This window comes from Nelumbo nucifera, chromosome 2, assembly GCF_055504915.1.
Source record: "Nelumbo nucifera cultivar China Antique chromosome 2, China Antique-T2T, whole genome shotgun sequence".
Lineage (NCBI taxonomy): Eukaryota > Viridiplantae > Streptophyta > Magnoliopsida > Proteales > Nelumbonaceae > Nelumbo > Nelumbo nucifera.
In genome coordinates, this window is record NC_142650.1 from 26,032,288 (window position 1) to 26,047,564 (window position 15,277).

The 15,277-nt window shown below is 38.3% G+C and overlaps 1 protein-coding gene across 4 annotated transcripts; it reads right to left on the reverse strand.

Moving 5' to 3' along the window:
• Nucleotides 1-11,366: 11,366 nt before the first annotated feature.
• Nucleotides 11,367-12,695, reverse strand: LOC104595363 (glyoxylase I 4-like). 4 transcript variants are annotated; one of them, XM_088899350.1, is made up of 3 exons: nucleotides 12,236-12,695; nucleotides 12,027-12,132; nucleotides 11,367-11,858 (listed from the first exon to the last, which is right to left on the reverse strand). In XM_088899350.1, exons 1-3 carry the CDS (start codon nucleotides 12,388-12,390, stop codon nucleotides 11,718-11,720), a joined length of 402 nt encoding a protein of 133 aa, XP_088755476.1. In that variant the 5' UTR covers nucleotides 12,391-12,695; the 3' UTR covers nucleotides 11,367-11,717. The 4 variants fall into 4 exon arrangements, with proteins under 4 accessions (XP_088755476.1, XP_088755475.1, XP_088755474.1 ...); XM_088899349.1 differs by having other exon boundaries at nucleotides 11,367-11,930; XM_088899348.1 differs by having other exon boundaries at nucleotides 11,367-11,854; nucleotides 12,236-12,694.
• Nucleotides 12,696-15,277: the final 2,582 nt, after the last annotated feature.

Sequence of the window (15,277 nt, forward strand, 5' to 3'; positions counted from 1 at the left end):
GATGTTAATAGGTTGGGTTAGGGTTTTGATTCTTTCAAGGTTCAAGATATCAATACACTTGATACGTCGGTAGGGGCGTATTGGGCAAATTGATACTTTTTTTATTTATTTTTTTCTGAAACCGGTTCAGGGGGGGCGGTTTAGGGCTCCTCCACCCCCTGAACCGGTCAGACCCCCGATACACCCACTATAGGGGCATATCGGAGGGGTCCTGGAATGATACGTATCGGCCAATATGGGCTGATACGTAACGATTTTTTGAACCTTGGATTCTTTGACCTAAGTCGGGTTCAAATCGGATTCGGGTTTTGTCTAATCCACCCACTGGGTCATGATACCCTGCATATATACCAAGTATTCTTGCAATTTTTTTTACTTCTAATTTTATAGGCTTAAAGTTTATAATTTATTTATATGTTGATTTTGATTTTCTTCTTTTTTTAATGAAAAAAAATAATACCTTAAAATCTATAAAACAATTTCCTTACTTAAATTAATGTATTTTACGTCTTCAAAATGTGTTAAATAATACATTTAAAATTATACGGGTCAAGTTGGGCCGATATCGGGTTAAACCCTATAGGGTTGAGTAGGATTCGGGAATCAAGTATTTTTAAGCCATGTCGGGTTGGTTTCGGGTTGTGGTGCTGGAGGGTTGGGTTATGGTTGAGACAAACCGTGCCAAACCTGACCCGTTGATACCCCTATCTATGGTTATATTTTCAGCCCTATAGGGTCGAGTAGGATTCACTTGAATTTTTGTTTTCATTGATCGTCCTTTACAAATTAATGCCATGTTTAAGTGAATGGATTCTTAATTCTTGGACAGGTCATCAAAATGGCCAAAGCACAGCAAAGATTTGGAATGAGAAGAGCATTAGTTGTTCAGTCGGAGGGTCTAGATGAAATGAGTCCCCTTGGTATGATAGCAAACTACACTGGTTTAATGCACTCCCAAGCTTGGTGTTTGATATTTATATTTTTAGTGTGATGTGTATGATCAACTCTCTGTTAAACTGAACCTTGGCAATATCTATGAGAGAGAGGGAGAGAGTGGGAAGGAGGGAGGGAGGTCCACTGTGATGGATGAATTGGAAACTGTAGGCATAGGGCAATTGTGTGTGGAGATCTCTCCATTTACAAGACAACTTAGTGATTTGAGTAGGGAATTCTGATTTAGTAATGCTCATTTGGAAGTCAAACTTAAAAATGAATAAGTTAATATGCTGGAGCAAGGTCCTTGTTCCCTCTTTGTATTCGACCTAGTGACCCATTGAAAAGATTTGGGACATTTAAGTGTATAACATGCTGGTTGGAGGGAACTAGGATATTGAACTGAAAAGTTGCTGAAATTTTATGGATGTTGTTGCTAAGGTTGTTGTTAGATCTGCTTCCTCGTTTAATGGAGACTTTTATTTGGAGAGAATTGCATTCCGTAGCATTGTGATGTCCAATCACATATCCTGCATTGTCACTGTTTTTTTGCAGCAATAAAGTCAGATGGCAATCTTAAAGTAGACAAATTTTCCCGGGATCTACTGGGCCTAAAATCTAAAAATATAGATAAAACCAGATTCCCAATAAGTCCTAGAAAATCATTAGGAGCTTTATTTTATGTGTTCCATGAAGTTTTGTCATAGTGCATTATGGAAATGATAAAAGAGAAGTTTATTAACAGCATGCCTTTGTAATCAGTGTTTGGCAATCTAGTGTGCCGGATTTTGATCCAAACATCTAGTAAATGTTTGAGCGGTCTATCCTGGAGCTGTTTTCTAGCTTCATGGACAATGTTTAATGGAAACATGGAAGTCGACCCTAGCTTCCTGGATGCCTGCTTTTCGCCATTGATGATAAGTATCCTACACAATCTTCTGTATATTGAGCAGATGCTGAACCACTTCCATATGCTGCCTAAGTCAAGTTCCCCCAAATGGACCCCTGTTTATGCATGTTCTTTCTTTACTTCTCTAATGATTGTCGAGGTGCCTCCATTGTACTACTGTTTTGGCTATTTTTATGTGTGTTAGTGTTAGTGTTGTTGGATCTAAAAATAAACAGTTCATTGTATAAAATAAAGGCGGGCTGGGAACTGCAGTTTCTTACCCTGCAAGGGACTGAGCTGTCTTTCTGTGTGCTAGTATTAGATATTGCTTCCTTGTAGGTGATTCACTGGTAGGTGGTAAAATCAACAAGGAAGGGTTCTGGTAAATTACAAAATGTCATGGTTTACTTTTTGGGTTTACTATTTTCTCTTTTTGCCATTTTATTTTATTTGTTTATTCATTCGTTTTGATTCTATTGACATTTTTTACCAATATTACTTTTGTTGTCTTTGATTGTAAAACATGACATTGTTTGCAGACTCCAGTTGAAAGAGTTAAGGCCAAGATGAAACTTCAACTCTCACAAACTGGTATACTTTTCTTCCATGATTTATGTATCTACCTTTTCTATATAATGCTAATACTTGCCTCCAAGTCATAAAAGTTAAATCAGAATATTTTGATAGTACCATATAATGTCAATGCTTGCAAAGGGTGTAGTTGACAAAATATTTTAACCTTTAAAACTAATCATTAAGTTAAGACCTTTAAATCTAATCCATATTTATTTACAAGTAACTAAGTTCTTTATAATCCCAAGGACAATTAAAAATTGAATGGTTCCATTAAAAAAAAATGAAAGCTTAAAGGCAAAATTAAGTTTATGGACAAAAAATATCTTAGAAATAACAGGTTCTAAAATAAATAGGACTAAAACAGAATATATGTTATATTAATTTAATAATAATAGAAGTGCAAATCATGGTGCATTTACAAAGTATCATGGTATGATGGATACAAGGCTATCTTAATTAAACACATTTATTCATATGCTTCTTATCTTCCATATTGTAGTCTCAGAAGCAAATATGGATTCTTCAAATTCCTATACCAATATCCAAATTATGAGCTGACCTAACTTATGGTGAATCTGTTTTATTAGGTTTTGGTAGCTGAGGAGTCTAAAATTGCAAAGATGGATGCAAGCTTCTACCGGAGAAGCTGGAAGACTTAGAGTTTTTGTCGAGACACTGAAAGACTTGGAATTTCTGTAGAGACGCTGAAAGACTTAGAGCTTCTGTAGAGACAGTGAAAGGGAGAACTTGTTCAATTTGAAAATGAACATGCATTCGGAGATGCACTACATTATTTGAGAATTTGATTTTTTTTTTTTTTTGTATTTCAACAATTGCATATTGTATTTAAACAAATTTTAGATATTATAATAATTAATCTTCTAATTAATAGATATTGTTTCAAATTGCATTTTTATATACATTTAAGTTTTGATGGATGGGATTTGCATTAAGAAGGACTCATAAAGCAATACAAAATACAGTACAAGAGGTATAAACAAAAATATGGTAAATAGCCATTAAAAAGAAAAAAAAATCTAAGCCCGCGGTCTTATTGACTGCCAGCATAGACATAAATAGGAACTACAGCGGCGGTTTGGACCGCCATCTAAAAGAAGGTTGTAGCAATGCTTGCGGAACCTAAGGCGGCAGTCTGAAACACCTAACCCGGCTGTAGAAACCGCCGCCTAACCCGGCGGCTCCAATGAACCGCCACTTTAGAGCAACTTGAACCGCTTTTGATCAAAGGCGGCGGTCATTTTAACCTAAGCTGGCGGTCCTGATCAAAGGCGGCAACTTCTCAAGGGGTGAATGCCTGACCGTCGCCTTAGACCTAAGCCGGCAGTCATAGGACCGCCGGATTTGACCTTTTTTCTTGTAAGTTATGCAAAGAAGAAGCAAGTCAAGCAACCCTGGAAGCCAAAGGATTGAAAATGTAGGAATTTTTTAGGCCATGTTTCTTCTCCTTGATGAGATCAGAGGTTATTTAATTTCAAGAACTAATGCTTGAATATGACAACCTCAAGCAGCTACGTCAAGCCAAAGAATTGAAAATGTAGGAAGTTTGGAGGCCATGTATCTTCTCCTTGATGAGATCAGAGGTTAGTTTCAATAACTAATGTTTGAAGGTGACAACTTCAAGCAGCTACGTCCATATTTAATTATAAGCATCTGACCAGCATAGCAAAGCCTTAATTCAATTAATTTTATCTTATCTATCGTTGCAAACAATATAGATTATAGACAGTTCTTGGAGTTCACATCCAAGGGTCCTCTTCTCCCATAGGTATTGTTATGAGTCACCATATTCCAGTAATGGATGATGGTTGATAGTATATTAGGGTGACATTTGGCAAGTTATTTTAAGAAGAATTTCGAAAAAAAAATTAAAACATATTGAGTTGTTGGGATCTTGTTTTTAAAGATCAAGACTATTTGATAAGTATCCTAATCTGCAGTGATTTGTTGGGCTATTAAACGAAAATTTGGAAGATTCCTCATGATCATTTTCAGTCATTTTAGGCTTTCACAAACTTTCTTAGACACGGATCTTCCGAGAAAAGACCATTTAGTATCTTAGTCTACGGTGACCAAGACCATTTGGTAAGTATCCTAGTCTCCGACTCCCCTTTTTTTATTATAAAATAGGAAAAGGTTTTTTTTTTTGGTCTAATAATCTTTGAAAAACCTGAAAGATTTTCAAAAAAAGATTTGCCAAACAGGTCCTAACTTTGAATGGATAAATTAATTACATTCACCAATTCTAAATGCAAAGTTTACTTCCATTTTCAATGCAAAAACGGTTGATATGAGAAGATTATTTTCATTTTTAATACATTCTTATCAAACACCTACGAAGAAACTGAATCCATGTGCAAACTTTCCTTTATACTAACGTTTGCTAGTTTTAGGAAACTTGATGGTGCCGTAGACGGAGTTGGGATTTTGCTCCAGCAAATTTCACTCGTCCAAATACACACCCCCTCCCAAAAAAAAAAAAAACAAAAACAAAAACAAAAACAAAAACGGAATCGGAATTTCCTGCATGAGTTCCTTGTATATAACATCCACAATCAATTCCTTTTTTTATTAAAGGAGCGTGTGTCAACTTAATGAATTTCTTCCAGGAATGTAGAAACTCGTCCAAATACCCCCCCACCCCAAATATGGAATAGCATTCTTCTCTAAGTTGGGAAATCGCGGCACTTACAATTAATATATATTGTATAGTGTACAGATGGCATGATAAATGGATCATATGTAACGAGTTAGTTTCAGGCTAATGGGTGATTCAACCCAAGTCGTCCAATTTAACCTAAGATCAGATCCTATATTTTAAGGTCTCATCATCACCTGGTCTATGAATCCTGTTTTGCCATACTGTTATATTGAGTGCCATATATCCTTTATTTATCAAATTCGGGATAGTTTGATTGGTCAAAGCATTTCTAATATTATATCTTTCCATCAGCATAGTTTTTTTTTTTATATTTTCCTTCATTTTATCACCTATTATTAGAGTTGTTCGTAGTTTTTTTTTCTTATATGTCCAACACTCTGCTCCACATACCATTACCTGCCCTCATAACCGTTTTGAGGCCCATCCTAGTTTGGGCTTGACAGAATCTGTTTAGGGCCTTACCATGTAAGTTTCTGACTGTTGCTGAGACCTTCCTTGAAGTTCCATCATCTCCTCTGAACTTTTTGACATAGTTGCAAGTGGACCCTCTATGTAAGAATCCTCTAGTAAGAAGCATGAAAATGTCCAAAATACTTATACAGTAACTTTTGACCAAAATGTTTATTTTTCAAATATTTGTTTGTATCAATTGCTACCCCAAGCCCTTCCAATCTTTTCCATAATTGATTTATTTTCAAAATTTTCCCTTCATATCAATCACTTAGGCTCAGCTTTGAAGGAGTATAAATACAAATTTGAGAGTGCAAAACCTTGTACTTTGTGTTATTTTGTATGTATTTATACTGTGCATATTTGTATTTGTAGTCCTTCCAAATTGAACCTTACGAATACAAATATGTAGGGTGCAAAACCTAGTCTGTTGTATTATTTTGTATGTATTTGACTGTACAAATTTGTATTCACTCTTTCAAAACTGACCCTTTGGAAAGAGTTCAAAAAAAAATATGTACAGTACAAATACATACAAAATACTAGGTTTTGCACTCTATATATTTGTATTTGTACTTCCAAACTGAGCCTTAAAGGTAAAGTTACAACTTTAAACGTATTTTTTCATTAATAAAGTTTGTATTGTTTTTAGATAGAAATCAGCTTCAACAGTAACTGCATGGATATTTTGGCCTTTTTTTTTTTTTGCCTCTTGTTAGAAGATTTAAAAAAAAAAAAACTAGAGAGGGTCTATTTGCAACTATATCAGAAAATTTAGGAGAGGTGATTGCAATTACCAAACTTCAGGGAAGACTTCAGCAATAATCAGAAACTTTAGAGGAGATTTCAACAATTTACCCCCAAAATAAAAGAGCAAACATGGACTATCTCAAGGTTCTCAACCTTATCCACCTCCATGACTCAAAGTACCTTGTTCACTAACTGCTGAATCTTGACACTGTCTTTGATGAGAAAGATGGAGATGCTGTGATGTAACCCATCTTCAGATAGCCATACCTTTTCAGACCCTTGAACTACTAGCTTAAGCCTTACAAACTCAGATAGTAGGCAACAAAAGAACAAAAGCTCTCAACAGCTTGCATGTTTTGGATCATTCAACAACGAAACTCTGGCCTATGTCTCACCCAACTACTGCATATTTGCATCGCTTACTACTATTGATTCAATCAACAATAAACCAAAATAAGTTGGCCAAAATTGACATCTTTCTTTTTATGTTTCCTTACGAGTTGATGCTATGCATCTGAAATGGAACAGTTTCAATGTTTTTACTATATAAATATAATTGAACCCACCATGTTCTGTGGTGATCTCTCATTTTCATTGTCAAGGGAAGAACGGTCTGACCGTTTGGACCAAATGGAAGGCCTATTCTGACAAAAAAAATAAATAAATAAATAAAAAATGACCATAAAATAGTGTCTAGATCAACGGTTTGACTTTCTGGCTCAGTGGTTCACAGACCAAATCAACAGTTTTGGGCCAAATAGGGGTTTGGGGGTGAAATGGAACCGATCAGGTCCTAGTTTTTTCTGGTCTGGTCTGATCTGGTTTTGAAAACACTGAACCTACCAAGAACCTCCGTAATTAATGGGTATTTGTAGGCTCCACTTATTAATTTGTAGTTAAAATGAATAAAAACAAATAATTTGCATGGAAAATGCTATTTTATAGTTTTTATTTTTTTTGGTAGAAAGTCATTTTATAGTGTTTGACATCATATAAAAACCGCCTATGAAAGATAAACGAATTCCTTCTAATTAATTTATCTTGGAAGAGAGTCAGGTCCTCTTGAGTTTTTGGTTCTTTTTCTCTTCTATCTGGACTTTGTTTAGCCCTTTTTCAGCTGAATAACTATTATCTACCCAAAGAACTCAAACATATGAAAAACATGGAAAATAATTTATATCGTTATATGTAAAATGAATTACTAAATGCAACTTTGGGCTCCATTTAGTTGTATGTAAAATGAAGAAGAATTCTTCAAATTTGCTAATTTATGGTGTTTGGTTGCACCTGAAATGCAGAGGCAGAGATAGGGGGATGGCAAAGGGGAGCCATGACCCCCTCCCCCATCCCTTGAAAATCCCCATAATATACATTTAAATGAATCCCACTTATATTTTAGCCCCCCCCCCCCCCCCCCCCTATCCATGTTTAGGGAAGAAATCCTAATTCCACCCCTGCTGAGATGCCCATTGAAAACAAATATTTTCCAAAATAATTGAGTACTATTTAATTTATAGGAAAGGCATTGATTCTATTTTCTATAAATCATTTTCCAAACAAAGATTAATCTCTTTGATTCATAGCTTGCACCACTGGTATATTTTTCACCTTTTCAAAGTTTTTTTTTTTTTCAAGTGAAACACTTGAAAATTAGGATTATGATTTGATTTTCTGTAGAACATCATTTTCCAAGGAAACCGTTTGCGTTAATGTGCAACCAAACACAGCCCCCATGTAAAACACATGCAAACGAGCCACTAGACAAAAATGAATTGTCATGACGGATAAGCGTATCTCCGCAAGTCATTTTTGAAAAAGGGGTCCAGCTCTTCCATTGAAATCTGACGAGAGCCGTGCTTGTTCCAATCATTCAAGCTTCCTTTTCCAAATTACAGTCAAATAATACAACAAATTAAAGGAAAAGTACTTTGAAAACTGATTCATTTCTTAGAATATATTGCGCATGCATAAGAGGGTCTCGTAATCGGGCTGGTTAAGCCTACCCCATTTGTCTATTGACTAGGGTGGTATTTGGTGTAAAACTGAACTCTGAAGTGCGAGAAAGCGAATTTTGAGTGTGGCTAGCCAAAGTTTGATTTTGTCCTCTAAATGCAATTGAGCTGTTTGAATATACGAATAATTAATGTAATAATATCATAAAGGTTCATTTACTAAAATACCCTTTATATTTATAATATAGTTTTACTTACAACTTTTACAAAATTAAATACACCTGCATAGTTGGTAATCGAAATTGTTCAACGGCATGGACCTTATGGTTGTTCATTGTAAAATTACTCCTATCACTTCATATTAGGTTTTAGAAAAGAAACCCTCCCCCCTCCCAACAGAATTTGGAGACCAGTTGTAATTTCAGTAGAAGGTCCCAACAACCACAACAGCCTTTGCAGCCAAGCGTTGGTAACATTTAGGGGTGGTAATAAGTCGAGCTTTTTATAAGACGTTCGAGTTCGGTTCGTGAAAAGTTTATCTAGGCTTGGTTTAAATCAAGTTTTGAGCTAAGTTCGAACCAATTTATAGGTTCGTTTGCTAATCGAGCTAAACTCAAGCCTAATAGAGCTCGATTCGTGAGGCTCACAAGTCTAATCGAGCTTCTATATATACATACACTTTTATAAAGCATTTGACTCATAGTCAAACTCGAGCTGAGTTGAGCTCAAGCTTATGAGCTTTTGACTCAAGCCGAACTCAAGCTCAAGTCTCTAACTCGAACCGAGCTCAAGTTTGAACTCAAGTCTCATACTGTCTTGATAAGCCAAGCTCAAATAGATAACTATTCTTCTTGACTCGGCTCAAATCCACCCCTAGTAACCTCTCCCTTATCTTCCATCGCAAGATGTCCCCAATGTAGAACTACAAAGGCTGTTGTGATCATGGTTTTGAAAAACCAGATCAGACTAGAAAAAAATGGGAATTGGTCAAATAACCAATTTCGTTTCACCATAAAACTTCTTTTGGGGCAAAAACCATTGATTTAATCAGCAACCCATTGATCAGGAAGGTTGAACCATCAACCCAAACAACGGTGTTTGACTTTTTTTTCTTACAATAATTCTTAGGCGTGTAACTAATCACACAGTTGTCGTGGATGCTTATAAGTCTTGTACAGTGAGCAATGAGAGATCGAATACGCCATGGTGGTTTAAAATTAGCCAAGCTCAACCCTTCAACTCTCATGTATGAAATATGAAGCTCATGAGCCATCCTAAGGCCCTCATGAAATGCATGGGCTTCTGCCATTTCTTGAGAACAAGGGGCGAAAGGAACAGAGCTCTCGCAAAGAGAAAAATATGTCCTCTATCATCTCTAAAAATCACTCCACCTCCCGCTTTCCGTAGACAGCATGCCCCCCCTCCATCCACGTTCACTTTGACGAAACCCTCCAGCTGACAACTTCCCTTATAGATATTTGGTGAGGACGATTTTGACCAGCAACAATAGGATGGTTGGCAATCTCTCTGAACTGGGTCAAGGATGTGTTTGCCTTGGGTTCGGTTGATGGCCTTCAAAAATTATGTCTAAAGTTTAAACTATAAGAGGTACTTTAATACGCGGTCGCACCTTAAAAGAGAATATTGTTTTAGATGAATAGAAAAAGAAAGAATAAAAATGAAAAGAAAATGATTTGCTAGTAACATGCATTAAATTGGCTAAACCAAATAAAGAGAAGCAAAAGAGAGACAACGGTGGTAGAAAGAGAAAGGATTTTAGGTAAAAGACATGAACATGTCTATCAAAGTGTCAGTCATTTTTAGAACAAGTTATAAAAACACATGTTAGAGTAGATGGATGAACATATGAACCACTAAGAGAGAAATCTTTTCATATTCGAATGTTGCATCATAAAAAGTTTGGGATGTCTATATATAAATTTATATTTCTATACCTCCACGTCCATTCAGTGCAAACAAATGAGGCCTAAACAAAAATTTCAGTTTGTTGTTGCTTTCGTGTTTCATCTAATTCGCAGTCTGTATCTCTGATATATACTCTAATTTTTAGATCGAACTAACCATACATGGTTTCAGGATGCGATGTGACTGTAAGGTCAGTGTGAAACTCACTCTATATATGAGGAGGAGCAGATCCCATTTCACCACGAAACATGTTTTCACTATATCTTCTTTTTTTGTTTTATATTTCTCTATTTAAGCATGACAAGGCAGTTATATAACGTATCTCACGTACGTATCAACAGAGACCATTTGTCAATTTTTTTATAAAATTACACTCAAGGTTCAAAATGGGTGTATCGGCCCGTACCGTGGCTCGCTTCTCATATTTTTTAGTTTTTTAATTGGTTTAACACCGCTCTACCCCATGAACGAAGCTATAATCCGAAACTCGCAGGTGTATCGGGAAACTACCGATGTGACCCGATATATATATCGAATTTTTAAACCTTTACATCAGACTCTCATATCAAATTTTGAGAAAACGGCAAAAAAGTTGCATTTTTTGTGCTTTTTCTTTCCATAAAGCGTTTTAATATTAATGACCCTATGATTAAAATTAAATAGCGAAAATACATATATATACACATTTACATCAGTCGATACATCGTGGTTGAAAAAATCAACCACCAATGAAAACAACTCAACCATACTATCCACCTTACTATATATGCCATTAACTTCGTTAACCCATTTATTTCTATTACGTTTACTAACGTTGTCCATCAGCGTTTGTCCAGAATTTCTTTTTCCTGATGGCTCCGGCGTCCTATTACCTCACCATACGTCTATGCAGAATCGCCGGAGCCGGAATCCTCCATTAAATCCCACCTGCGTAGTCTTGAGACGCTTCTTTCGGCTCATGCTGGCCGCTCCGCCCAGGATAGCCTGGATAATTTCCAGTTGTACATCTTGTACTCTTGTTATCGGCATCTGGGTAGCTGTCAAATGCAGAGTCTTACTGCAACTATTTAGATGATTCAGACTCGTGTCCTGTGCCCCTTGAACGTGTCACGCAAAGAGACAAAGTCAAGATATTTTCCTACAATACTCGAATAGACTCAACAGAGCTGAGAGCAGTGCCGTGTAGAAACAGAAGAGTTTGGCTCATTCATTTGAGTTGATAATAGATTAATCTGATTTTCATTTTCGTCCACGACCGTCCTTATCATATTCATATTACAAACAAAAACAAAATGCTGCCTACAGAAATAAGATTAAAACTCTACTGTTACTCTCTCGATTGAATCATGCACAGGAGAGGAAGTCCTCATTTACGGGAATCGCAGGGGTACATTGAACCATTTGTGGTGGCGATGGTGGTGGTTGCTGCTTCTGCTGTTGCGCAATAAGCTGCTGGTGCTTGAAAATGCGTCTCGAGCACACTCCTCCAATTGGCTCTCCGTTGAGGTCGACTACTGGGAGGTTCTCGCAGTTGCAAAGCTCGACCATGAAGCCATCTGGGTCATGAAAGAACAACTGATCCACGTATATTCCACCCTCCTTCACTGTTCTCTGCACGTATTCGATGCCTATCTCCTTCAATTTCACCTCCACTGCCACCATGCTCTCGCACTGCACCAACAATCTTATTTTCAGGGCCTTTCTGAGTTCAGATTCAACCATTATTGATGGGTTATCCAGAACCTCTGCCGCTACAGAGCAAGCACCAGGGTTTCTGGCTTTGAAACAGACAAGAGAGAGAGAAAATCAAAATGTTTTTTTGAATTTTCATTTTAGAATTTTGAAACAGATAAAGAAATCAAAGAAGTACCTGGAAAGAAATATGATTATCTTTGGGATTAATCTCTGATTTCCTCGGCATGCCTTCTGGGTTCTCCGATTGCAGAAGATGGATGCCAATACCATAACCGAATAGCCTATTCATTTAAGAAAATCCAAACAGGAATGACAAATTAAAGACTGCTTCTTTTTAATCCAATTTAATTAAAATTTTCCAAATTGGGTCTGTCTAAAATTTACCAGGCTCCCTCAAATTTCAGAGATTCAGGCCGCCTGACTGGGATGAACCCAAGAACATCCTGATAGAATTTCAGAGATTCCTCCACTGATCTACATACAATTGAAATGTGATTCAACGATGTAAGACGCAGAGGTCCTCCCATAGCACCCAACATGCCCAAATACAACAAGATTGTAAGCTCAACCTATACCAAACAATCGATGAAGAATCAAAAACCAAAAAACCAAAAAACAGAAAACCAACTGCAGGTGGGTTCAGACTTAAGAGTCTTCAATTATACAGAGGATGAACGGAGAGGAAAACAAGCCCTGATGAAATGGGATTTGGTTTCCTAAAGCCGAGACAGAAGAAATTCCGACAATTTAAAGAGAAGCTTGGGAACGGAAATGTCGACGGATGGTTCTGGGATTCCCGGAGAGAAAGTCGCTGAGTTTATCACGGCACTCCTCCTGAACCTCGCAGAAGCCGGGCTTTTATAAACCCGACTTCACCCCCAACGAGGGCACGTATTAGTTCCACGTGTCAAGTGGGCGATTAGTATGCCTCGTAGACTCCACGTTGCTGACTAGGATCGACGTCACATACGGCTTATTCGAGTTCCTAATTACAGTATTATATTAATTGTGTGATCTTAATTAACAATTAAACCACAGCCAGTAATTCATGTTAATGGTCGATAAGCTGTTTTAATGTGGGTCCACGCACACAATTGCCCGACCCGATTGTACGGATCATGGATCAAGTAGGGATGACCCGTAACGTGAAGAGTCCAAAGTTGGATAAACATCCGAGAGGTTGACAACGCCTCAACACGTAAGGCTTTATCAAGAAGATAAACAGTAGAAACAGCCGAGCTGGCTTGTTTGAAATTTCCTGTCTCTACCTGAACCGGTCGATGATGGGTCGGACCAAACAAACTGATGAGTCATGACTCATCAGTTGCATTTTTTTGTCACGATAAGTCACGAGAAGAAATGTTGATTGTTGAAAACTAAGTTATACTTTGGGAAAATAATGGGGTAGAGGAAGAACGGGACGGCCTTGGCTAGGAATGGCAACGGGTTGGGGTAGGGCCAGGTTCTTACTTCTATACTTATTTTTTCTAGATCAACCTAGAACTATTTTATATTTTGCAATATATATAATACTATAATATAATATGTTATATAATATAATCGGGTGGGGTTGGGGCGGGGTGGACAAATACATTCCCCGACCTCGGAGTTTTGGATTTTCCCATAACCCCGATCAGTGGTTCAAAAATCCACCCTAATCAAGGCGTCATGGGGGTGGGGGCCCCACGAGTACAGGTCAAATTACCATCTCTACCCTTGGCCGAGGGTTGTCTAGAAAGTTCAACTAGAATTTAGGGCTTGTTTGAGAGGGTTGAAGTACATTTGTTTTTGGCTTTTGATTTTTTGAGGTAGGGCTGATATGGACAGCCTATAAGCTGTGTTTGCTGAATATTTTAAAGAGCCCATTCTACAGCATATCTGAATAGTTTATTCAGATTTCAGAATGCTTCAAAGAAGTTGAACCCGCTTGAATTGAATCCCTCAGCCCTCCCAAACGGGCCTTGAGTCATTTTAGAAAAATTATTAAGGCTACATTTGTTTTGGATGTAAATGAGAACCGGAATAAACTTTACACCCTAATTCGGTTTTATTTATATTGATTTTTAATATAAATTTTATATCAACTCTATTCATGATAAAATTTTATATCGATAATTAATGTAATTTTTTCACGCACTAACATATCTTTTTGACTTTACAATGGTTCACTATTTAAAGCAATTAATATACTTTTGCATCGATAAAAACTTTACATTAAAAACTGATGAAGGAAGATTTGGCCCGACCTCGCAATCACGCCACGTGGCAAAAAACAAATAGCTCGGCACTTAAAGCAGTGTACCCAGGGCGCAAACACCAAAGGGAAGAAACCAGTAGTCCGAACTCCCCTCGAGGAGCCCGAACTCCCTACTAAGAGCTCGAACTCCCTACTAAGAGCTCGAACTCCCTACGAGGAGCCCGAACTCTCCCTTAAGCCCCGAGCCACACAAAGCAGTGACCCGAACTGACCCGCCTCATGGTAGTTCGGGACACTCCCCTATCCGAACTCCCTACGAGGAGCCCGAACTCTCCCTTAGGCCCCGAGCCACACAAAGCAGTGACCCGAACTGGCCGACCTCATGGCAGTTCGGGACACTCCCCTATCCGAACTCAAGACTTAGCCTCGCACACTACTCCAGCACTTCGCCTCCAGAACGCCGAACTAGACAAACCACACCGTACCTGACACCGAAGGAGTCCGTATCCAGGGGCGGCGCACCTGACTGACTTGGGATCTGACGCTTGACAGCCGCACTTCAACGGCCACCTGCCACAGTCACCTACCACCAGTTACAGAGACAGCTCCGACAAAAAGAGCAGTGGCGGTTCTGCCCCAGCAGAGGTGATGACACCCGAACTGGTAGAAGCACGGAAGTAATCATACCCGACCTGACAGAAACCTAGGAGTGAGTGCACGAGGTGGTTAGAAAAGGCTCTCTACCCCCCAAGAACATGGTATGCAAACTTTGCGCTATCTGGTTTTATCTTGCCTTTGAAGGATTCTAACTCGAGCTTCGGAGCCTTTACATCGGGTTCCCCCCGGAGTTTCCTCATCATCTCCGTTTTAGGTTCCCTGTGATTCAGTTCAGAGGCAAGGTCGTTGACAGCTAAGACCGGCCGGATTGCGCACCATCAATTGGCGCTGTCTGTGGGAACGCTTCAAAAAGCCTCCCTCCAAACTCTCATAACCTCTTTTCTTCAAAAAACCCAACACTCATGGCTTCTTCCAGCAACGCCGAACGTGGCACGGAGACAAACACCACCGGGGAACAACTTCAAGTCCCCGTGGTGTGCGTTGGACAGTTCACCATCCCCCTTTCGGTGGATGGGATCCCCAGCTTGAATGCGCCACAAGCAGTGGCGCCCGTAAACCTTCCTGCCATGAGCATCCCCTTTCCTCCCCCTATTGAGACAACCTTTACTGAA